The following is a 25,839-nucleotide window of genomic DNA, read 5'->3' on the forward strand; positions in this document are numbered from 1 at the left end:
TTCTTTAGCTTCCCGAAGAAAAATTTAATGTTTTACCAGAAAATCATACTTGCTAATTTTTTTGCAAGTTTGTTAAGGTTTTTTAACGTTTCAAGTCATTCTGAATCGTTTGAGATCATATTTGCAAAAAGTATGTTTGTGTATATATCAGCCAATTTTTCACCTTTTGAATACGTTTTATCAGATGTCTAAAATTTATGTCTATATATGTATTGTATATAGTATGTATAGTGTGTATGCATGTATTTATGTTTTTTTATAATAAGCAAGAAGTGCAAAAGTTAATCTACGTTATAGCTAAGAATTCTCAACAGATTTTAAAATTTTTCTAAGCTGGCATTTTATTAAAAACTAACTGTTGAATTTGTTTCGGCGATTTTGAGGAAAATTTTATAGTGATGAGTGATGTGATGAATTAGTGAAGAATCTTAAATTACATACTGTCTAAACACATATTATTTAGTTTTCGATTTTAAAAAAATATAGAAGTTCAGAATACTTAATTAATACAAAATTTAACCATTATCGACGTTCTATCTCAGAAAAATTCAAAAAATTTAAATTTAATCGTTTAAACTCGATAAGGACTCGTGATAGTTTACTCAGACAAACGTCAACGACGTTTTTCAAGAAAAAAATTAATCAACGTTCACGCAATAATCCAAAAACGATTTTGAAATTTTATAACCCTTTGAAAGATACTACTTGGGAATTTTATTTTTATCATTTGCAGAAATTGACCAAACTGTTTTTTTTGTAATTGATAAAAAAATATACTAAAATATTAAAGGCCTACGAAAAGTGGTTAAATTATAACAATTTATTGAAATTTGGAAAAATGTGTCGCATTTTCACTATATTCTAATGTGTGTTTATGCACTATATTTAATATAATTACAGATATTATAAATATATTTGAAACATATCAATTGAATGTTCTATATCAATTGTATTTATTGCTTAGTTTTCAGTAAAAGACCAAGCTTTATTTTGAAAATAAACTATAATATTTTTCATATGAATTCTATTTGACGATTTAGTTTAATAGTTGATAAATGTGTCAAATATGAATATCAAAATATACTTATTTCAATTTGAGTTATTAAGTAGTTTAGTAGTTTAAAGAAGAAACGCATGAAACAACTTTTCTTTGCATAATAACCCGCTGATTACTAACTTTAATGTAAAACATATAAAAATTTTCAATAATTTTTGAATTGAAGGCAATTTAAATTAACTTACCAAACTTTTGCAAATTCTGATGAATAATAATGTTTAGACATTTTGCAAAAATATTGGAAATTAGCATTTAACCAATTAATATAGTAACTTATTTAAACGCTGTACAATTTATATTTACATGCAGGTTTTGCTAAATAAATTGGCAATTTGACACATTATAAATAAACCTTAATTGTTCATTGTTGATTTTTTACTTACACGAATTACTATAACGGATATGTTTTTAAATTATTTTTGTATTGACTAAAATAGGAACTGGCCTATTATATAGGAACAGGGAATTATCATTAAGCACCCTTGTTTTTGGTCACCTCTGATACTAGTATGTCTGACACGATTTGTAAGTAAGAGTAAAAAGTAAATTTAGTTTCTAAATAATTATATAATTTGGGACCATTGAAAATTTTGTTTTTCGCGTTTTTATATCAGCTTTGTATTGACAAAAATAAGAACTATCATTCTTATTGATCACTTTTTCTTCTGATTATCTTTGGTAATAGGAAAAAAGCTTATGGATGTCTATACACATTGATTTATTATAATTAAAGTAAAGTAAAACTGGGTAACTAAAAATAAGTAATGACCTTCATTAGTAATTTATGCCCTCTTTAAAAAAAATTACTACTTTTCGCTTTGTTTCTAGACAACCACAAATAAATACAATACTATAACCCACCAAATCAGTGGGTTCTGAATCAACAATAATAAATTGTCCAAAACCAAAATCATCCCCCTTGACCACCATCCCCTTCACTTTGCAACCCCTGAAAATAGGTTTGATTGCAAGAACGAAACAGAATGTGTCCCAAAATGAAATGGAAATAAGGGTGCACAGAGCGCCGTCTCGTGCCGATTTGCGGAACGTAATTTCAGTACTCGTTTGACAGTCGAACTGTAGACACGTGCGAAGTTTATTAAGCGATAAATGACTCGCTTATTACGCGGTAAATTAAAAAAAATAATAATTGGTGTAAAAATTTATAAAGCGATACATATGGTTCCGGAATCTATTGAATAAATAGACCATTGCTAGTGGGTATGAAATCAAGTGTTTTTGTGATTGTTCAGGATTTTTAGGGTAAATTTTTGTGGGTTTTTCAAAAGTAATAATAATAAAAGTGCGAATTATTTAAAATAATTTGACAAGTTTTGAATGTACTGAAAATTAAAAATAACTTTGGATATGGTTTTGGATTTTTAGTGTAAATTTTCAAAAAAAAAAAAATTAAACAGCTGAAAATTAATAATTGCTTGTAACAAAGTTTTAGATTTTTAGTGTAAATTCTCCAAAAAAATAAATATTAATTATTTATAATATGTTTAGTGTAACCAACAAAGTATACTAATATAAATTAATCTACAATTTGCAGTTAATGTGATTATTTAAATATGTTATATTAATGTATTATATTAAAGATAAATTAGTATATGTGTTGTGATAATAAATAAATTGTGTACTAAAATATTAATATATAAAAATATTCCTTAAATACTACCTGATAAAAAAAATAGTGAAATAAAAAAAATAGTATCTAATATACAAATGATTTGAAACATTCTTTTAATATATTTTTTTTAATCAATTTGCATACCTAAAGTGTTAATTATAAAATAAAGTGTCAGTAGTGAATTGGTTACTAAAAGTATATGTTAGTAAATTAAATTTATATTAATATATTGAAGTTAGTTTCAACAAGGATAATTGGATTAAATAAATAGGTTTGTTCATTATCAATATTTTATTTTACAATAAATTTTACAACCAACCGAAAAAAATAAGTATGAATTTTTAGTACAAAATAATAGCATAATATGTTTTATTATCATTAGGTGTTATTTTAATTATTTCGCCTTTTTTTAAAGTTTTTTTTAATTACAAATATGTTATAGGACATTTTGCTTATTTTATTATTTTTATTATTTTGATTAAATAAATAATTTTTGTTACAAGTAATAGATAAAAATTATATTCTTTTTATCTTATTACCAAATTATGCCTAGCCAATATTATATGAAAATTTAAATTAAAACCAGTGGTGCATGGCACTGTGCCTTAAGGCAATTTGCTGGAAGATCCCGTACTGTTAAAATTTGTTAAAACTCAGAAATGGATTTTTTTGGGAAATTTTGAATTGTTTGGACATTTTTGAAAATTTTGTAAACATTTGAAAAAAGGTTAATATTGCAAAAAATTCGTTTGTTTCATGTTTATTTTTATTAATTCATGGCTTTGAAATTTTTGCGTATTTTTAAATGAAAAAAAAAAGTTTACGTTTTGAATTAGGTTGAAAATGTTCAATTTTATGGATTTATTGAAAAAAACTTAACCTTTTGAGAAAAACTGAAATTTTGCATTTTTTTAAATTTACTCGTAAAAAAAAATTTAGAAGTAGCGATCAAGATTATCGCAAATATGATTTTCGAGCGCTTAATCGTATTTTTTAACTTATTTTCTGCATCTCCGAAACCGCTGGACCTGCCTTTACAAAAAATTTGTTATTAATATTAATTCTTCATTACGTCAATACAAGTCATTTTTAAATAATTCTAATCGGTTAAACGGTGCTTCCGAAATCGTCAACGAAAAATTGTATCCACACATACATATACATACACGCACACATCATTTTTTTCTAAGGTATGTCAGAATATACAGAAATTTTCAAAACACAAAAACATACAAAAAAGTTATTTTCAATTTTTGAACGAGAAGTTAGTTAAAAATCATCAATAACTTTCTAATCGTAATATTGGATAAATATTACTCAAAATATAGAAGCAAAATATCTTGCCAAGTATTTATTTTCTAGCATAATTATATCTCAATATTTAGTAAATTTAATTTATGTTAAAAATATCAATTAAAATGTCTTAACAAGGTTATTCAAATTAAATCAATTGGTTTGTTGGTTAATAATTGGTAAACGAGTTCTTCTTAAGCTTCCATATTTTTTTACCAAATCATATTTTGATAATTTTAACATATAGAAGTTTAAATTAATTTGATAGAACATTTAAACAATTTCTGCAAAATTAATATTATTTTATAAAAAAAAAATTGATTAGCAATATATGATTTTTTTTCAACCTTTGATGGAATTTCAAATTAAACCATTTATAAAATATCTGACCATAACGACCATCTCTTTTATTATATCAAATTAAAAGTCATTAAATTTGTTATTTTTTTAAATAATAAATATTTTATAAAATATTTATCTGACTGACAGGGAAACAATTCATGACATTAGTATGCAAAAATAATTATAATTTAATACGCAATTTTAATGATGGAATTACAAAAACTTTGCATTTCAAAACCAATTGTGCTCTATAAATGTGTTAAATGCAAAAATGATGAATATTTTGTTAAACAGTCAAAGTTTAAATTTAATTATTCTCTAGTAGGTAATTAAAATTTAATGCACCATGTTTAACGGTTTTAGATTAAATTATGTGTTTTATCGAATTTTAACATAGACACACATATATATTAAATTTTTGACTGACATACTATTATGAATTTTAAAATAATATAATAACATGCTTATCAATTATTTTTTCGATAACATTATTTAATTTTTTATAATTACTTTTCTTTCCATTATTCATCTGAATTTTCACTCCAATTCCGATTTTACATTTATTTTTGAATTAAATTTTTATCGTGTACATTATTTTACTATCGAGCAAGTTGATAAAATATAGACATATTACAAATCAAAAAGCTCATAAATATATTTAAATAATTCACAAAATAATTTTATGATCAATTTAAAACTCGTGAAATATGTATTGAGAATAAATTCAGAACAAATTGCATATAAAAATTATGATATTGCATAAATTATTAACTTCCCGTAGGGTAAGTTATAGTAATCGCAAAAAAATCGAAAATGAAAATTTTTATATATCTTTACGTTTCAGAGGTTTCTGAATATTTTGGCATACCTTAGAAAAAATGGATGTATGTGTGTGTGTGTGTGTGTGTGTGCGTGTGTGTGTGTGTGCGTGTGTGTATGTATGTGCGGATACAAATTTTCGTCGACGATTTCGGGAACACGGATCAACCGATTTGAATAATTCAAAAACATTCGATTCGTATTGATAAGGAGACGTGCTGATTAGTTTTTGGCAAAGTTAGGTCTAGCCGTTCCAGAGATACGGGGCAAAAAGTGCCGAAAACGGTAACTCAGTTTTTAAAAGAACGGAGCGTCCGATTTCAATAATTCAAAAAACATTTTACTTGTATTGACAAGATAAAAAATTGATCAAATTTTCATAAAGGCAGGTCTAGCGGTTTCGGAGATATAACAAAAAAAGTAAAAAAAAATGCCATTTGGCGGTCAAAAATGATCATTAGACATATGCACATCAAATTTTCAGATATTTTATAGAGATTTTAACAATAAGTATAAATTTTGTTTATTTTCCTATGGGTTCCGTATCAATGTTTACCCGTTAGACAGCGACGCCGCGCTTACGCGCTTTATATTTCGTCTCTATGCAGTTAAAGCAGTACGATTGCTCTGAAAAACAAGTTCAGATCTTCCAAAATATGTCAAAATAAAGAAAACATTTTTTTTAAAAAAAAAAATTTAAAAAAAATTTTTTAAAAAAAAATTTTTTTTTTAAAAAAAAGTCATTTTTTGTCCAATTTATAGTTTCTCAAAAATCTTATTTTTTCGAAGTAAATTTTTTTCAATTTTTCAATTTTAATTTTTAAAAAAAAAAATAATTTTTGGTACGGGAAGTTCCAGCAATTTGCCTTAAGGCGCGATGCCCTAATTGCCTTAAGACAGAATTCCACTTACAGCTAGTTATAGCCATTTTTGCAATATCTATTATTTATTTTTTACGAGATTGGAATTATATATATATATATATATATATATATATATATATATATATATATATTATAAAAGTAGTTTTTAATAGGCATTCATCGTGTTATTAAATATAACGTATGTTTTTTCTATGTGGGTTACACCGTATTTTAAATTTTCTTCATTGGTTAAAATAAACAAATCATTAAAAAAATAAAAAGTACACAATAAACACATTATTGCTTCGTAGTCATATTGGTAAGTAATGATTATATATTAAATTTGAAAAACCTGAAATTGAATATAAGCAATTTTATAGAGTTTTGTGAAAGACAAGTAATAATAAATTACAGCAAAATTATTAAATTAGTCGTAATTTGAATCAATATTAGAGTAATACAGTGTAGATAAATTCTTTTAAATACTGAAAAAATCATTAAAAAATAACAGAAAAATATCATATTAAAGTTAAAATTATTGAAATATAAAAAAGGTCAAACATTACCATTACTAACTAGTTAGTATTGGTATTTACCCTAGAGGCAAGTTACATGAACTTCCCGATATGTGTAAATATTCGACTTAATCAATAATAAACAAATTAATTTACAAGTGATTAGAAGTATTCCGAGAGGATTTATTACATTTAATTGAAAACGAACTAACACGTTAACTCGGAGTATTTTCTAAAAGCAAATTTTCACAAATCAATAATTTTTATAATTGAACCAGTTTTCGTAAGACGTTAATGGTTTAGTATGTTCATTAAGACCAAGTAATCTATTCTTATACCAAGTAAATCATTTAATTTTAATTTTATCAAGCCTCAAAGAAACTACTTATTTTCTCAAATTTTGATGAATTTTTAAAATTAAACTACTTGTCGTAAGGTCGTAATATTTCAGTAGGTTCTATAAGACCATGATATACATCGCCAATGAAAGTTTCATAAAAATCGGCTTAGTTTTTTTTTTTCAACAGTTAATTACAAGAAACCGGCTCGGTAGATTTTCACCTAAAACTAATCAGCATCATTCCCTACCAATATCTTTCGAACAGTTTTTGATTTTTTGAAATCGATTCAGTAGAATGAGCTTAAATGTGGACGTAAAGTTGAACATTCTTTTTCAAATTACAATGAAACGGCTCGGCAGATCGTCTCATAAAACTGACAAACTATAGTGCTCATGGAGATACATCGAATGGCTTTTAAATTTCTGAAATCGGTTCAGGCGTTTTTGAAACGTCGATGAAAGGTCTAATTTTGACAAATGCCAAAAACGATACCAATTTCTGCCAACTTTGACGAATTTTTAATGCTAAACGAGTTGTTGTAGGGCCTAGAAGACTATGATATCCACCGTCAGAAAAATCATAAAAATCGTCGATTTTTTTTCTTAAACTTTATTACTGCCCGGCTGACCTTTACCAAAAACTAATCAGCACGATTCCCAACCAATATCTTCCGGTTTTTGAATTTTCTGAATCGATTCAGAATTGCGTGCTAAAACGTGGACGAATTTTTTTTCACTTTTCTGCTCTTTATAAAGGAACGGCTTGGACGATCGTTGCACAAAACTCAGAAACGATAGTCCTCATCGAGATACATCTAATGGCTTTTGAATTTTTGAAATCGATCCAGCCGTTTTTGAGAAAACGGCGATTTACGGCAAAATGTCTGTTGATGCACACGCACACACATACATACTTTTTCCAAATTTGGTCTCATCGGATTCAGAATGGCTTGAAACGTCGAGAAAACATAAAATTAGCGAATCGGATTTTTTGATGAAAACATAAACTTCTCCTTCGGGAAGTTAAAAATCACATAAAACATTTGGTAAATTAGCATTTCCAGCAAACAAATATATATTCACAAACTCAGATACAATAGAACTTTTTCCAAATTGTTTTTCTGAAACAGTACATTTGAAGTCTGTCGTTCACTTGTTCACAACTATTTTCCCCCACGTGTCAGACTATGTTTCCACTAATTATTTTCCCATTTCCTCCGTTTTTCCTTTTTCCCAAAGAATTTCCGAAAATATACGTCCAAGACAGAACATGGTATCTCTGCCGCCGACATTGCGTGTTAACATCCACACGCGCACACACTTCTATTCTGATTGTTTTCGTAGAAACGTATATATCTCTTTGACGGGTCCATGGATGCCTTGTATTTCCTACATCTAAAGAAACCCTATTTTCTACCCTATTTATCAGCTTGATAAGTTTCTTAAGAAACGACCCTAATATCATCATTATTTCGTCTGTATAACCATTTGGATATACGAGTATACTGCCTAAAGAAAGTTATAGATAGACAAACCGTGAAATGGTAAACTGATATAGAGATTAAATATTATGGTAATAATACATAATTACATAATTAATGTAACCATATGAATGAATGCATCATAGGATTTTTATATTTCCCAAAAATTATTAAGGTAAATCGTAAATATGTATACGAGTATATATGTATATGTGTATATGTATATATGTATATGTATATGTATACATATTTCATTCACAACTTTATCGAGCATTTTTGGAGATTTTTGAGATTATGGTATAAGTTTTTCATTTTAATTTTGATAATTTTTAAAATAGATTTGTTTTATTCTTTATTAATTTGAAAATGCAAAATTTTGAATAATATCGATACTTTGGAAAGAATAATTTTCAGATTAATTTGAAAAAAAAATCTGAAATAAAAAAAATATTTTTTGCACATTGGAATTTTGAAAAATATCGAAACTTTGGAAAAAATAATTTTTTGATCATTTTGATAAAACAAAATGTAAAATAAAAAAGATGTGCATATTGGTAACAAACACTAAGTAAAAGTTTGATTTCGCAAACAAAATACAAATACTAAAATTGCTTGTTTGATGTATATATGTGATCTTATATACACCAAACATACATAATTTTAAATACCTGTGCTTAGAACTTTTGCTCAGCATCTTTGATAAATCTAGACCTGCGTTTTCAAAATTGTAATCAATTTCTCATTACCTCAATACAAGTAAAATGTTTTTTGAATCATTTTCAAATTTTGAATTGTTCTCAAAAGCTGAAATACCGTTTTGGTTTTGTCTCAAAATGTATCAAATATTTATCAAATCAGTTGATCTGTGTGCCCAAAATCGTGTACGGAAAATTGCATCTAAATATACATACACATAGAAACACACATAATCATCTCGCCTAAGGTATGCAAAAATGTTCAGAAACTTCTGAAACGTAAAAATAGACAAAAATTTTTTTTTGATTTTTTCGTGATTACTATAACTTACCTTACTCGATGTTAATTTAATTATTTTAATATTTTGAATTTTAATTATACTATTCTTATGTGCATTTTATTGATTATTTCAGGTTGCTTCTGACAAATAATAATTAATAGCCATATACAAAGATTATTTTCAAATCAATTATAAATATTCATTAACAATCATTTTATTGATAAAACACATTAGTTATGTTGTTTAATTTATTTTCAATATTCACAAACTACGTATTCAAAATTGTTACCCCTAACATTTAAAATAATTTTGCTGCTCAAAAACCTGAATAAACTAATTTAAAATGTTTATGTCAGTAAAATTCATTTTTCATAATAAGTAATTAAATTTATAATAAGTTATTCAATATTGATTTAATCCCATATACCTACTAAACCATGTAATTTGAATATTTTTAACTTCCCGAAGGAGAAGTTTATGTTTTCATCAAAAAATCCGATTCGCTAATTTTATGTTTTCTCGACGTTTCAAGCCATTCTGAATCGAATGAGACCAAATTTGGAAAAAGTATGTGTGTGTGTGTGTGTGTGTGTGTGTGTGTGTGCGTGTGCACCAACAGATTTTTTGCCGTAAATCGCCGTTTTCTCAAAAACGGCTGGACCGATTTCAAAAATTTAAAAGCCATTCGATGTATCTCGATGAGGACTATTGTTTGTCAGTTTTGTGCGACGATCGGCCAAACCGTTTCTTCGTAAATAGCAGAGAAGTGAAAACTCTTTCGTCCACGTTTTAGCCCGCAATTATGAATCGATTTTGAAAATTCAAAAATCGTTCGAAAGATATTGGTTGGGAATCGTGCTGATTAGTTTTTGGTAGAGATCGGCCGGGCCGTTTTCTTGTAATAAAGTTTTAAAAAAAAAAATTTCGACGATTTTTATGATTATTTTTTTGACGATAGATACCATAGTCTTCTAGATCATACTAAAATATTACGGCCCTACGACAACAGGTTCAGCTTTAAAAATTCGTCAAAGTTTGCAAAAATCAGTATGGTCTTTTTGGCATTTGTCAAAATTAGACTTTTGATCGACGTTTTCTCAAAAACGCCTGAACCGATTTTGGAAATTTAAAAGCCATTTGATGTATTTCGGTGATGACTATCGTTTGTCAGTTTTGTGCAACGATCTGCCAAGCCGTTTCTTTGTAATTTGAAAAAAAGTGTTGAACTTTTCGTCCACATTTAAGCTTATCCTACCGAACCGATTTTGAAAAATCAAAAACTGTTCGAAAGATATCATTTGGGAATGATGCTGATTAATTTTAGGTGAAAATCTACCGAACCGTTTTCTTGTAATTAACTGTTAAAAAATTTAAGCCTTTTTTCATGGAACTTTTTTTGGCGATATACATCATGGTCTTATAGAACTTACTGTAATATTACGGCCTTACAACAAGTAGTTTAATTTTAAAAATTCGTCAAACTTTGCTAAAATTATTATCGTTTTTTTTAAAGTAGGATTGATGAAGTATATTATTTACACTTTTTTTTTGATTAAGTCGATTATTTACACATATCGGGAAGTTCATGTAATTTGCCTCATGGCTAAATACCAAACCAACTAGTTATATTTTAAACTTGAAGAATTGCGTTCATAAAATGTGTTATTCCAAATTTAGATAAATTTGAATTCAGTTATTAAATTTTGGTAGAAATATCACATATGTATATATTTTGCAATTGATATGAGATTTATTCATAATTTTGTAAACACACTCTGTCTTTCATATCTGAAATCTTGAAATGAAAAAAAAAATGCTGTAGAATTCATATAACTAGATACTAATAATAACTGAATAATTTTGAGTTGGCTTTGAATATTTTATAATTTGAATATTTTTATTGATCAATGATCTATAACAAAGAAATATTACATTACCCATATAATTGGCGGTTTGAAAAAACACAAAATCTTTGTGGTAAAGAAATTTTAAATTACTTTTTGAATTATAATACGTATTTCTGTATTTCACTTTTTAAATTATTGTGGACAAAAATATATACGTTCTCACAAATTTGAATAAATCCGAAAACAGTGGAATTATTATAAATTTATTTATGACTTTATAATTTATAATTATAGAACATAAGTAGAACTAATCGCTATTCTGACAAAAAAAAATTTTTTTTTATTTTATTGTACATAGCAAACTATACACACAGTATATTAAGCTACTTCACAAGTATACAAAATTAAAATTGATAAATATTTTTAAATTATAAAGTTAATAGATAACTAGATAATAAACATAGCATTTTCAAAACTTGAATGTTTTACTGAGGCAACATATAGTTGTAATCCGTGAACTTTATTTTTTTTATCTTTATTTAATATTAATTCTATGACTTATTTAGTAACAAGATCTTTTTGCGGACTAAACAAATTCAAAGTTGTTAATTTCAATATTAAAATGTTGTATTAGAAATGCGTAATTTCTTACTAGAAGTTAATACAGTTCAATTTAATGTAAAGTCTAAACTACATATTTTTAAAAGTTGTGATATCTGATTTATATCCTCGTCTTACTGACCCAAAAAAAAAAACTATACACATTCAAATAAATCCAATGCCTCTATATTCACAAACTATTTATTTCACTTTATTTTTTCAATATATTCATTTTAAAAATCAATCGATTTAATCTTCAACGTGTCGTAAGCAAATTGCTTTAATTTCCCGTACCGTAATTAAAAATCTTGGTATGAAACCCAAAAGTCAGCACGTTTCCTTATCAATACGAATCGAATGTTTTTTGAATTATTCAAATCGGTTGATCGGTGTTCGCGAAATCGTCGATGAAAATTTGTATCCGCACACACACACACATATATACACACACATATACAAACATCCATTTTTTGTAAGGTATGCCAAAATGTACAAAAACCTTCGAAACGTAAAGATATGTGAAAATTTTCATTTTCGATTTTTTTTGCGATTACTTTAACTTACCCTATGGAAAGTTAAAAATATACGCTAGAACAAATTCTGAATTTTTTTAAATTAAATTAATTTTTTAAAATAAAATAAAATTTATATTTATTGAAATGATTCAATGCAGTATATACTAAACTATATGATTTTTATTTTCTAAATTTCAGATCAATATCTTCTCCATCTTGGACCTAAAAATAAGTGTGCAAAAAACATATGTGTATTAACAAATTTAAACAAGTGTGAAACCAGTGTTAAAATGTAGTGCATCAAAAGTGACCCTTTTATCACTCCTAAAAATGCTTTACCACCATCACTTTAATCATCCAGTGCAGTGACCTCTAAAGTTCGAAAATTAATTTTCTTTTACCTAATTAATTTTCTTTTACCAAAATGGCTCGTTTTCTATTAATTTTTATTTTCGGAGTGGCAGTGTTGTGCGTCACCGCAGTCGAATCCGAAAGTCCGGACCCGGATTCGGATTTTCCGGTCGAAGAGAGAGAAAGTAGAGGCTGCTACGAATCCGGAAGTATAGATGCGGCGACGGATAGACGGCACCGGAAAGGTTTGTGAGAATTTATGTGTTTAATTTTTAATTTAATAGAAGGTATAATTAATGGTGTCTATGTAGAGGATATATGAGAAAATTATTTATTTAAGTCAGTACGGAAATTGATAAAATTGAGTCACAGTTACTGCGTAGTAGAGGTTCAGGTCCTACAAGGAAAAAAGAGTGCGCGTACGGTTCACATGCGATTGAAGTAAAACTTATTTGCTACTGTACAAGATGGCGTTTAAGTTAAAAATAAATACATCATATAACAATTTTGAATAATGTTTATTAGTAATAAGGTAACGCTTGTGATGCACAAATTTATTAGTTTCAACCAGTATACACATTTATATAATGATAAATCATAAATTATAGATTTATAATAGCATTAAAAATATGTATAATAATTAAAAACAATAATGTAATTAAAGTCATATTTTACATATGACATGATCGGTTTGTCATTGTAATGAGCATTTAGAAACAAATTTTCATTAGAGAAATGAAGTAATTGTTGATTTATAAATTCTATAATATTCGATCACACAGCGGATTATGTTAAAAAACGCCTAATCAAATATTGTTTTCGCAACTTCACTCATCATGTGATAATTGTATTTGAAGAACTTCATGTAATTAACATTAACATACATTTATTGACTGATGGTATTTTTTTACTTTTTCGCTGGCGATATAAACTCATTATTTGAACAGCTGTAATATCTGTTTTGCATAAAAAATATTTTCGATTTCAATAATTTCAAAGATTTATAGAAACTACGAATAATTTAGAAATTATTTCAATAAACTTATGTTTCATGCACGGCGCAAATGCTGCACTTGTATTATTATTTTCATTATAATTATTTACAAGGGACAGGGTAAAATATTTTTCTGATTCAGGCATTTTTCATTGAATCAATATTTGTACTACAATGTAACTTTAAAATGTTCATTTATCTATGCCGATTTCCTTGCTGATATCGGTACGCATACAACGTTGATGCTGGTACGCATACGACAGATCTTTATTGACATATACGACAACTAATCACAATCGGCCCGTATAGAAATGATATCAGCGAGAGCAAATGACGAATCATTGGCACTCGACTCTTATCTTATCTTATTCGCCGTATCGCATTTCCGTTGCATTTGTACGGATTTACACTCTAGTCGTGCCTAAAGAAGTTTTACTTCAAAAACAGAGCTAGTATAACACTGCATATAAAAATTATATATGCTCTCATTAATTTAAGATATTTCATATATATATAATACTTAAATTTGCATTAAACATTTATTCAAAATGATTTTAAATAAATGTCGTTATTTTGTTTAGGAAAACTTGAAAATCCTCTAGATGAATAATGTGGCACATGTTGTTTTTTTACTTGAACTGTCAGAAATATATCAAATATATTTTTTATTTTTGAAACTGATAATTAATGTTTTGAACTATTATCCTTCAACTATAGATTTTTACAAATTGCAGGTATAAAATTATTTATCTGGAAATGCTTTTCCTAATTTTATATAATTATAATTTGAACTATCTATACCTGATCGCGCGAACGATATTAAATTCATAAAAATGCGATTTTGTTATATTAGTTACTAAAATGGATAATAGCGCACGTAGCCTCTATTGATGATTGTTAAGCTATATAAATTGCATTATCGAGTTAAATATTTCATTCAGCATTCGAATATATAATATGAGGTATATTTGGACGTTTATTTTCTGTGAAAACCTAATATCATAGCACATACGACATATCAAACAACCAACTCTTGGAATATGCAAATAAAAATTTTCACTTACTACACATGTATAGAAATATGTTTATTTGCAATTTTTCCTAAAATTTTCTAAATCTGTACCCTTTTACCACATTGGAGGCAAATACCCAATGTCTCGTTTTTTAAATTTTCACGAAATATAAGCCACATTATTTGCCCAAAGCCAAATACAAATTTCATGGGCCCATTCTTACATAGATTGTACCTTAATATTAATCATCAGCATAGTTAGAATAACTATTAATTTATTTCGTGTAAAATGTCTTTGTTAATTTAATACACATTTTTATTTACTATTATTTTATAATTTACATCTATGCTAGTGTAAAGATTCAATTAGTCCTTTTTACCCCGACCATATGTAATTTTTTATAGAAGTTATATAAAATTCTATTAAATCTATTAAATCTATTAATTCTATTAAAGATAAAATTAACATTTTATATCACAAAACAATTAAAGTAAATTAATGTTGACATTTAAGTCCCGCTCTACTCTAAATTTATAATAATTTTTATATTTAAATTTACATTTTATTTCCGCAGTATCCATGTATATCATAAATTAGTAGAGTGTCTAGTAAAAAATAAAGAAAATGACTTCGAAAAATTCAAAAAGGTGATTAGCACGTAAACGAAATAAAAAATGAAACTCGTAACAAAAAATAGGAATTTTCATTCATTTTGACAAATTTGAGTCGAAAATCAGCGAAAAAAGTCTACAGAAAGACAATTGAACGATTTTCAATCTCAAGAAAAATGAAAAAAAATGGAAGTTTGGTGGTAAGATCAAAAATTTGGGGTTGCATCAAAAAGTTGAGAAAATTGATCACAATAATTGAGATAAAAAATGTATTAATCACTATAATAATCCCTTTTAAAAAGGGGTTTGTGGTAAGAGGTTAAAAATGCAAGGTTTTATGTGTTTTTTTTATTAAAATTACAAAAAATAAAAAAATAAAATGTAATCAAATTATGCAAAAACTTGTCCAGGGATAAATCTAACAATTTCTCAAGTTTTCATGGCGATCAGGTGTATAATTCGATTGAAAACTGTATATTTTACAATCAAAGTCGAAAACTATAATCTCCCATATTTCCATCCCCAATTTCTTCTGATTTTTCCAACCTCATTTCACTTCATAATTATAATTATTCCCAAAAAAAAAGCAAAAACCATTTTCCTCTCCATGATATCTCGCGGTCTGATTAATGATATCGAAATATAGAGGGTCGAATAACGATGAAAAATGTAAAATATAAAATTGCTCATAATTCGTTATTCATTTAAGTGTAAGCCTCGAGTATTCTTTTTTTTTCAACCCGGAAATAATGAAATGAAAAAATTAAGTCGAAAGAAAAAACGCGGGGAAAATAAATTTGCATATTGTATCCACTTCATTATTTTTCTGCGGCCATTGAAGAAGTTATATGGTCGCTTTAAAGGAAATAAATGGAAAAAAATGACACTTTTGTTTGTTAACCACATGAAATTGGAATCTATGTTCAATGAAACATTATGTTCAAAGTAAAACTTCTTTAGATGATATCATTTCTATACGGGTCCATTGTGATTAGCCGTCGTGTATGTGAATAGAGATTTGTCGTTGTATGCGTACCGATATCAACAAGGAAATCGGCATAGATAAATAAACATTTTAAAGTTACATCGTAGTACAAATCTTGATTTAATGAAAAATGCCGGAATAAGAAAAATATTTTATCTTATTCCTTGAAAAAAAAATAAAACAAATTAAACATTTGTGCCGTGGACTATAAACGTAAGTTTATTGATTAGAAATTATTTCTATATTATTCGTAGTTTCTATAAATCTTCAAAGTTATTAAAATGGAAAATATTTTTAGTCAAGACAGATATTACAGCTTTTCAAAGAATGAGATTGTATCGCCAGCAAAAAAGTAAAACAAAATACAAGCAGTCAATGAATGTATGTTAATATTAACTACATGAAGTTCTTCAAACACAATTACATGATGAGTGAAGTTGCGAAAGCAATATTTGTTCAGGCGTTGTTTAACATAATCCACTGTGTGAACGAATATTATAGAATTTATAATCTTTAGAATATTTAGAAATATTACTAGATTCAGAGTATATAGAATAAGCATTTAGAATCATGAAGTAATTGCTGATTTCTTTTTGATAACAGGTGAAACTAAGTTTTCAAAATAATATATTTGATTGAACGGTACGGGAAGTCCAAAAATTTGTCTATGATTGATATATATGTAGCAGCCTATATTAACATTTAAAAATTTAGAAGCAAAATAATCTAGTCAAAATTTCCAATACTCAAAGTTCAAAGTAAAATCTTTGACAAGATGGTATATGAACGCAATACAAACTCATTATCAATAGCTTTTTTTATTGCGTATTTTTAGTTATCAGTATTAATGGAATATTTATATAAAATTACAATATTTGCATCCTTCAACATTTCCATCCAATCATACAAAAAATCAAGAAGCAGTGATGTCAAGTTTCACTTGAAAATAAGCGAAAATGTTTCTAAAGAACAAATATTTCTTTCTGGCACTGATGCATCTAATTAAAATTATATATCTAGTACAATAAAATTTGAAATATATTGAATAATATACTAAATGTTGCTTTTTATAAACCAAAGTTGTATGAGAGAAGTATCATCGAAACGGCTCATAGAATTATTGAGGGCTGATTCAAAATTAAAAAAAGTATTGAAAAACATTTTTTAGAACCACTCTTGTTATATTTTATATTTTCAAAATAAATCTAAAAAACATATAAAATATCGGAAATATGATAAGAGCTGTTGAGTACATAAATATACCGCATCAAAACAGCCTAAAGCAAGTACTGTGAAAAATGTTGCAAAACTTATATATATATATATATATATATATATATATATATATATATTCTAATAACCTTTTTTCTGGGGCAAACTCGTGCAAACTTTGTACTTAATAAAGTCTTTAAAAATGAAAAATTTGCATTCATCTCATCCGATAATTTGCATAACAAGTGAGTAACTACCTATCAGAGGGTGATATTTGATATTTTTGCGCATTAATTTTTCGTTCTCAAAATGAAGTAATGAGAAGGTTCCAGAAAACCGACCGAGTCGTTAAAATTACGACAGTCATTCTGAACATCGTTAAGAGACTGTCACATTGTTATTAATAACTTTGGAAAAGAATTTTTTGAAAAATAAGACGCGTGAAATTATTATATAACCTCCAAGGTGCCAACAATTTGATCGCCAGGGAAAATTATTAATGGTGATGTGGGTGGTATTGAATGTAATAAGGAATATGCTATATTGATATTTTTGCGTAATTTATATTGATGACTGATTGTGGAAAAGGTGTCAAAATATGATTTAAGAGTTTTATATTATGCCTAATGTATTTGAGCAAAAATATATTTTAAAATATAACAACAGTTAATGATATGACTATTGAATACTTTTAGATGTTAATTAAGTTCAAGTATACTTACGTCAATTTTTGTATATTGTGCAAAACAGTGCGATTAACGTAAATGCTATAGAATTCATTTTCATTGCGATGCAGAATGATATAAATGCTAAAGCAAGTCAATTTGTATGCATTTAATTTTATATAAACTTTTGTTTTTGCAATTATTATACCTGTCAAGGTAATGACTAACTGATTCTTTAGGTATTAACTTCAAATTTTAAAATTTCAAATAAAATTTTAAAAAAAATTCTAACGATAAAAAAAATCTAATTTTTCCAAAAATAAAATTTTTAACTTGAGTGAGTTATAGCAATCGATACAAAATTGAAAATATTTTTTTTGCATATTACTTTTCATTTCAAAGGTTCCTGAACATTTTGGCATACCTTAGAAAAAAATTATGTATGTTATTGTATGTATGAGTTTGTGTATGTGTGTGTGTGCGGATACAAATTTTAGTCCACGATTTTGGGAACACGGGTCAACCGATTTAAATAATTGAAAAAACATTGGATTCGTATTGATGAGGAATGTGCTGATTTTGGCGTTTTGGAGTTACAGAGCAAAAAGTGCAGAAAATAGAAACCGAGTTTTTAAGATAAGATTTTATTTGATAGGTTCCCCTAGGGTTAGTTATAGTAATCGCAAAAATCTCGAAAATGAAAATTTTCATATATCTTTACGTTTCAAAGGTTTCTCGCATACTTTAAAAAATTGATGTATGTGTGTATAAGTGTGCGTTTGTGTGTGTGCGGATACAAATTTTCGTCGACGATTTTGGGAACACGGATCAACCAATCAAACATTCGATTCTTATTGATAAGAAGACGTACTGGTTAGTTTTTGGCGAAGGCAGATCTAGCTGTTCCAAAGATATGGGGCAAAAATTTCCAAAAACGGTAACTCAGTTTTTAAGAGAGCGGAGCGTCCGATTTGAATAATTCGAAAAACATTTTACTTGTATTAACAAGATGAAGAAGTGGTCAAATTTTCATGAAGGCAGGTGTAGCGATTTAAGAGATCTAGTAAAAAAAGTAAAAAAACGCCATTTGGCGGTCAAAAATGATCATTAGTCATTTGCACATCAAATTATCAGATATTTTATAGAGATTTTAACAATAAGTATAAATTTTGTGTACATTCCTATGGGTTTCGCATCAATGTTTATCCGCCAGACGGCACCGCGGCGCTTACGCGCTTTGATATTTCGTCTCTATGCAGTTAAAGCAGTACGACTGTTTTGAAAAAAAGTTCAGAATTTTCAAAATATTTTGAAATAAACTTTTCTTCAAAAAGTCATTTTTTTCAAAAAAAAAAGTAAATTCTCGTCAAAAATTTATAGTTTCTCAAAAATCTAATTTTTTCAGAGTATTTTTTTTTCAAAAATGTTAATCTTTTAATAAAATTTTTTTTTGGTACCGGAAGTTCCAGCAATTTGCCTTAAGGCACGATTCTATGCGCCCCACTGTTTTCTTATTGATTAAGTTGATCCTATATCAGGATCGGGATCGGAAAATTCATGCAACTTTTATTAAGACCATTTATTTCTACTACTTTTTATGAATCTTGTTCGAAACATAACGCTATATCATCATCCAAAATTGACCACTATGTCTCATGTCACCTATTAATAGAAAATGATCTGGAAAATACCCTGTAATTGACCTTGAACTTACAGACCCTTGACCGTGTCATATTTATAGACAAAACTATCACAAACAATCTTTCTCCTACAATATTCAATATAGTTATTTTTATCATCAAATTTTCTATGTCAGATCGAAATTTAATTCGTTCTGAAAATTCAACCGACCGTGGAATACATCTATGTCGGCGTAGAACCATATTAAGGTCAATAAAACACAGTCCCATCAAGATAATGCCCATAACACGTAACGTTAAATAAAATTCTACTAAGTATGTACATACATACATTTTGTTTTTGCTCTGGTTATTTTTATTTACAAAAGCACCAAATAGACAATTTGTGAAAGAATCAAGAGAGTGTATGCTTTGGCATCTGGATACAAAATTTGTTTGCGTTATTTTTTATCATGCTTTCAACTAGAATTATTTATAAAATGATACTATATGAAAAGAGTAGAGCGAGGTTTGAAGGTCCGCTAGTAGAAAGGTTTGTTCTAATTTTATTTTTATTTTAATATGATTATTATTGTTAAAATACTTAATTAGTTAATTTAAAACTTATAATTTAAAAAAAACACTAAAAAAATGAGATACAAAATATTGACTTTTTTTTTAATTATTATCTTCATATGACTGTTATTGTTAAAATACTTAATAATTAGTTAACCAAAAACTTATAATTTAAAACACCTACAAATTGTGAAACCAAATTTTTTTTTTTATATGACTGTTATTGTTAAAATGCTTAATAATTAGTTAACCTATAACTTATATTTTAAAAAACACTTAAAGAATTGTGAAAAAAATATTTCCTTCATCAAAATACCTAAAAATTTGTAAAAGAAAAAAAGTTATATTGTAAAAATACTTAACAATAATAATGAAAATGATAGTGATAATAATAATAATAATATAAGACACTTAAATTTGTTAAAATATCATAAAATAACCTAAAATTTGTTAAATAAAATAATTATATTGTAAAAGTATTGTAAAGCTTATTGAAATACTTATTAAATTTTTAAAAAAGACTTGCAACAATCAAACTAGTTATATTTATAAATAATTAAAATTAACTAAATATAAATAAGTTTATAGTAAATAAATTAAATAATAAATAAATAAGTAATAAAATAGCTAATAATTAATTATATTATATTAAACCTATAAAATATTGACTTAAGCCTTATTATAATATTATTATACTGACGGCTTGTAAAATTAATAAATAATAAATAAATAAATAATGATCATTTTTGACCGACAAATGGCGTTTTTTTTACTTTTTTTATTAGATCTCCGAAACAGCTAGACCTGCCTTCATGAAAATTTGATCAGTTCTTCATCTTGTTAATACAAGTAAAATGTTTTTCGAATTATTCAAATCGGACGCTCCGCTCTCTTAAAAACTGAGTTACCGTTTTTGGCAATTTTTACCCCATATATTCGGAACGGCTAGACCTGCCTTCACCAAAAAACTAACCAGTACGTCTCCTTATCAATACGAATCGAATGTTTTTTGAATTATTCAAATCGCTTCATCCATGTTCCCGAAATCGTCGACGAAAATTTGTATCCGCACACACACACATACATCAAATTTTTCTAAGGTATGCTAAAATGCTCAAAAACATTTAAAACGTAAACACATATAAAAATTTTCATTTTCGATTTTTTTGCGATTACTATAACTTATCCACGCGAAGTTAATAAGTAAATGTTTTTATTCAGACTCTATTAAATCTATTTCGTTAAACTCTTTCCATTCATAGTTAGTATTTGATAAAATCCTCTTGGATGGATGACTGATACAAATTGATAGAGCAATAGTATAACTCTATTTCGCACAAGCGGCTTTAGCGTATCGTAACATTTTACAACTGATACGTGATATCCTTCTCTCCTCGATTTCAAAAAGAAAGAATCAGGTCCAAGGATCATATGTGGATCACATCGTTCTATACAATATCCTTTTGCAACTAGAGCTTATAGTGTTATAGTCTAAGGGCTAGAACCAGAAAATGGTATTAAAACATATTAAATTTATTTTATTAAATATTAGTGGTGAAATCGTGCTTTGAGGCAAATTGCTAAAACTTCAAAATTAAAGATTCAAAAAAATTGAAATTTTTTAAAAATTTTGAAAATTTTGATAGTATTTGCTTTTGTTCAAAAATTAGTTTTTTTATATTTTGAAATGTTTTGAAAATTTTGAACTTTTTTTTCAAAGCAATTGCGCTGCGCCTCTGTTTAGAGACAAAATATTGAAGCGTGTAAGCGCCGCGTCGCAGATTATTTCATAGAACGGATTTCATAGAAATGCAAAGAAAAATTGCACTCATTAATTAAATATCTTGAAAATATCTGATAATTTGACGATCATATATCTAATGATCATTTTTGACCCCCAAATGGCATTTTTTTTTTACTTTTTCATTAGAAGTCCTTTTAGAAAGTCTTTTAGAAAGTATCTATAGGAATAATTTAAATCGGTTGATCCGTGCTATCGAAAACATCGATGAAATATTGTATTCGCACATTCTTACACACACACATACACACATACACAAATCTATCAAATTTTTTTTAATAATAAGATATGGCAAAATCTTCAGAAATCTTTGGAACGTAAATATATATAAAAACAAATATTTTCAATTTTTTTGCGATTACTACAACTAACTGTTAAAAATGAGAAGATTATGAAATTTATGAGAATATAATATAATTTTCTAAAATTTCTGTAAATTATATTTTTTTCCAACTTTTGCCAAAAATAATAATAAATAAAAAAGTATATGAAAACTGTTTTTCGCTGATTTTTGTCTAATTTTCTCCAAAAATAGTAAATTTACATAAAATTTTCAACTAAGTTTTCTTCAAATTTTATATAAAGAATATGAACCTACACTAAATTTCTCTAGATTTTTCTAAACAATTTCCAGAAATAAATAAAATTCAAATTATATAAAGATACACTTCTCTATATTTTCCTCAAGAATGATGAAATACATTCGAAAATGCATATAAACAAACAGTAATTTTTCAAATTATCCTATCCTTTACCAAATTTTAGTAATTGAAGGTTTATGTAAATAATAACTTTCTTGTAGTTATGCAAAGTTTACAAAAATAAGCTGAATTTTCCTATTTTTTTTATAAATGATAGTTGTTATATAAAAATATGAAAAAACTTTAAATGTCTCTAAATTGTTTCCAACGTTTCCCAAAAATAATAAAGAATATGAAAACTGAGATTCGCTGAATTTCTTTATATTTTCTTCAAAACTTGTAAATTCACACAATTTTTACCTGAGGTTGTTCAAATTTCTTAAATATATACAGAGTACATATAAAAAATTATACTGAGTTTTCCTGGATTTCTCTAAAATTTCCAAAAATGATGGAACATATGGAAAGTATATAAAATATACCAAATAATCCCTTTTTTTCTAAAATGGTAAAAAATATTTCAAAATATGCTAAACCTTTTCATGAATGATGAAATACATTTGAAAATGCAAAAAAATAAACTCAAAATTTTCCTAAATATCCTCAAATTACCTTAAAAAATAATAAGGAATAAATATATGAATATACATTTTTTTTAAATATTTCTTGGCTTTGCCCAAAAAATATGGTAATAAAAGGTATATATAAATACTGACTTTCCACTTTTTTCAAAATTTAGAAAAAATGAGAGTAGTTATGAAAATAATCTAAATTTTCCTATTTTTACATAAAACCAAAAAATATAGAGATTTATGAAAAAACTATCAATTGTTATAACTGTTTCCAAATTATCGTACAAAGGATAAGAACAAAATTCTAAATTTTTTCAATTTTTTTTCATAAAGGAAAAAATATATGAAAAATATATAGAAATACACTAAATTCCCTGAATATAATCAAGCTTTGTCAAAATATTGCTGCCATTTCTTTTTATATTTTGCTTACCAGCTCTCTATTTCATATCCAAATATTCGAGCCCATGGAAGCCATCATAGATGAAAAAGTGTTCCACAATACATATATATATATATATATATATATATATATATATAAGTGTATCACAAATCGTATCTCAACTATTCACTCTATTCGAAATGCCTTTGAATCCTAGGCTTGGCCTATTTCTAGGAGATATTGCGTAGATTTCCAAGAAGTTAAAGGAATTTTATATACTCGAGCAAAAGATATTTGGCCATTTTTGTAACGGCTTCCTATATAAAGGTTAGGAATATCCATAAAGATAATATATTGGTTGCATTTTGAAAAATATAACAGACACGAGATTATTTATATGTTTCGATTTTATGTATACATTCAAATCATGAAATATAATTCTAAAAAAAATACATCAGGTCATTCTAAGCTAGTAAGAAATAAGTTTTTGTGAAACATTATTAATTTTAATAACTTTAAAAAAAACTCTTAATTTCAAAATCTTATAAACAGAATGTCTCTAATAGAATATTATTACATTTTGGTATACAATATTTGTTTTGGATATATAAAAATACTAGTTCTAATATAAATACAAGGATACTATCAAGTCTCTAAGCACTAATTTGCAAATTAAATTAAATTAAACGTTTTATACATAGTCAATAATAAATTTCAGAATATTATATCACTTCCTTGCAGGAAATATTCAAAATTTGATTTTATAGATAATTAAATACCTAACATATTTACTAGTGGTTTTTATAGAGTTCCATAGTGACTATAATATTTATTTTTCAAGTTGATTATTAACTTTAAAAAACTATGTTTGAATTTGATTTAACTACCACATCAATAACTTATATTATTACTATAAAAATACAATCAGTGTGGTTTCATATGAATAAATTGTAAAAAGCGATATTGGATTTGTGGTTTGTAATTATTTTTATATACAAGTTGGTTTAAAAAAATCAGTACATGATATTAAAGGAAAAACTATCAGTTCTATATTGCGTTTATAATTGCAATGTTCAGAAATATATTTTTTATAGTAAAATGTTGATGTGGTTTGTAATCATTTTTATATACAACTTTCTTTTTGAAAATTCAGCGTACGATATTACAAAATAATTACATTTATAATATTAATGTAGAGACTTATATTTATAATATGAAATTCTAGCAGAGATGTTACATAATATTTATGTGACGAAATAAAAAATGATTATGAAATATTACATTATAAAAAAGTAATAATTGTGGTTTTCGTAAAAATTGGTTGTAGATTTTGAAACTGGAATTTTGGTTTATAATAATTTTTATGAAACTTTCTTTTTCGAAACTAATTTAATAAAACAGTTTGTAAAAGTACAATTGCATTGTTTAGTATTATTTTTACTATTTAAGATTATTACAGAGATGCTTCTTTATCTTTGTAGTAAAAATAGTGTTTAATATCTAAAATAGAATCTTTAAAAAAGTATTCATTAATATTTTATGCCTCAGTCTAAATAAGTTACGTACGTATTTTAGAGTTCATAATTTTAGAGTACAGAAATACATAAAAAACTATTTTAATTAACGTCTATAACACCGAACTTTCACTGATTCCAAAAATAACTTAAAACTTCATTTAATATTAAACACAGTCAAGGCGAAACCCAAAGAACTTTTTGATGTGAAACTAAATTATTATTCATTATTACTATTTTGTCTTATTGAACAAAAAATATATGTAGAAAATGTGTCATGATTGTGTTTAAATCATAATTATTATTTTATATCACGATAATTAAATAGTTTTCAAAACATCCATATAAAAATTATTTTTAGTATTTTGTTACATAATTTTTCAAATATACAGAAACATTTTTCAGACTGTTTTCAATATTTTTTTCTAAAGTTTAATAATCATCAGTGTTTTCATTGCTTTCACTTTGAAAAATCTTAGAAAATATATGTTTGTATGCATTAGTAAAAGATAACAAAATTGTTCGATTTTAAACATTCTGAAATTTTTTATAAAATAATTTTTGAATGAATAAAATTAATATTTCAATTAAAAACAGCTAAGAAAGTCTTTGATAAGTAAAT

At 26.2% G+C, this 25,839-nt stretch overlaps 1 protein-coding gene across 1 annotated transcript in view; it reads left to right on the forward strand.

The window, feature by feature from the left end:
• LOC113388361 overlaps positions 1-25,839 on the forward strand; it is a gene marked incomplete in the record, with an annotated part of 523,664 nt that overhangs the window by 333,523 nt on the left and 164,302 nt on the right. The window contains 1 exon segment of the mRNA XM_026625747.1: positions 12,480-12,877. Within this exon segment, the coding sequence (XP_026481532.1) occupies positions 12,706-12,877 (172 nt within the window).

This window comes from Ctenocephalides felis, unplaced genomic scaffold (genome assembly GCF_003426905.1).
Source record: "Ctenocephalides felis isolate EL2017-DRISC unplaced genomic scaffold, ASM342690v1 CF-g0.4_SCAFFOLD_03572, whole genome shotgun sequence".
In the NCBI taxonomy this organism is placed as follows: domain Eukaryota; kingdom Metazoa; phylum Arthropoda; class Insecta; order Siphonaptera; family Pulicidae; genus Ctenocephalides; species Ctenocephalides felis.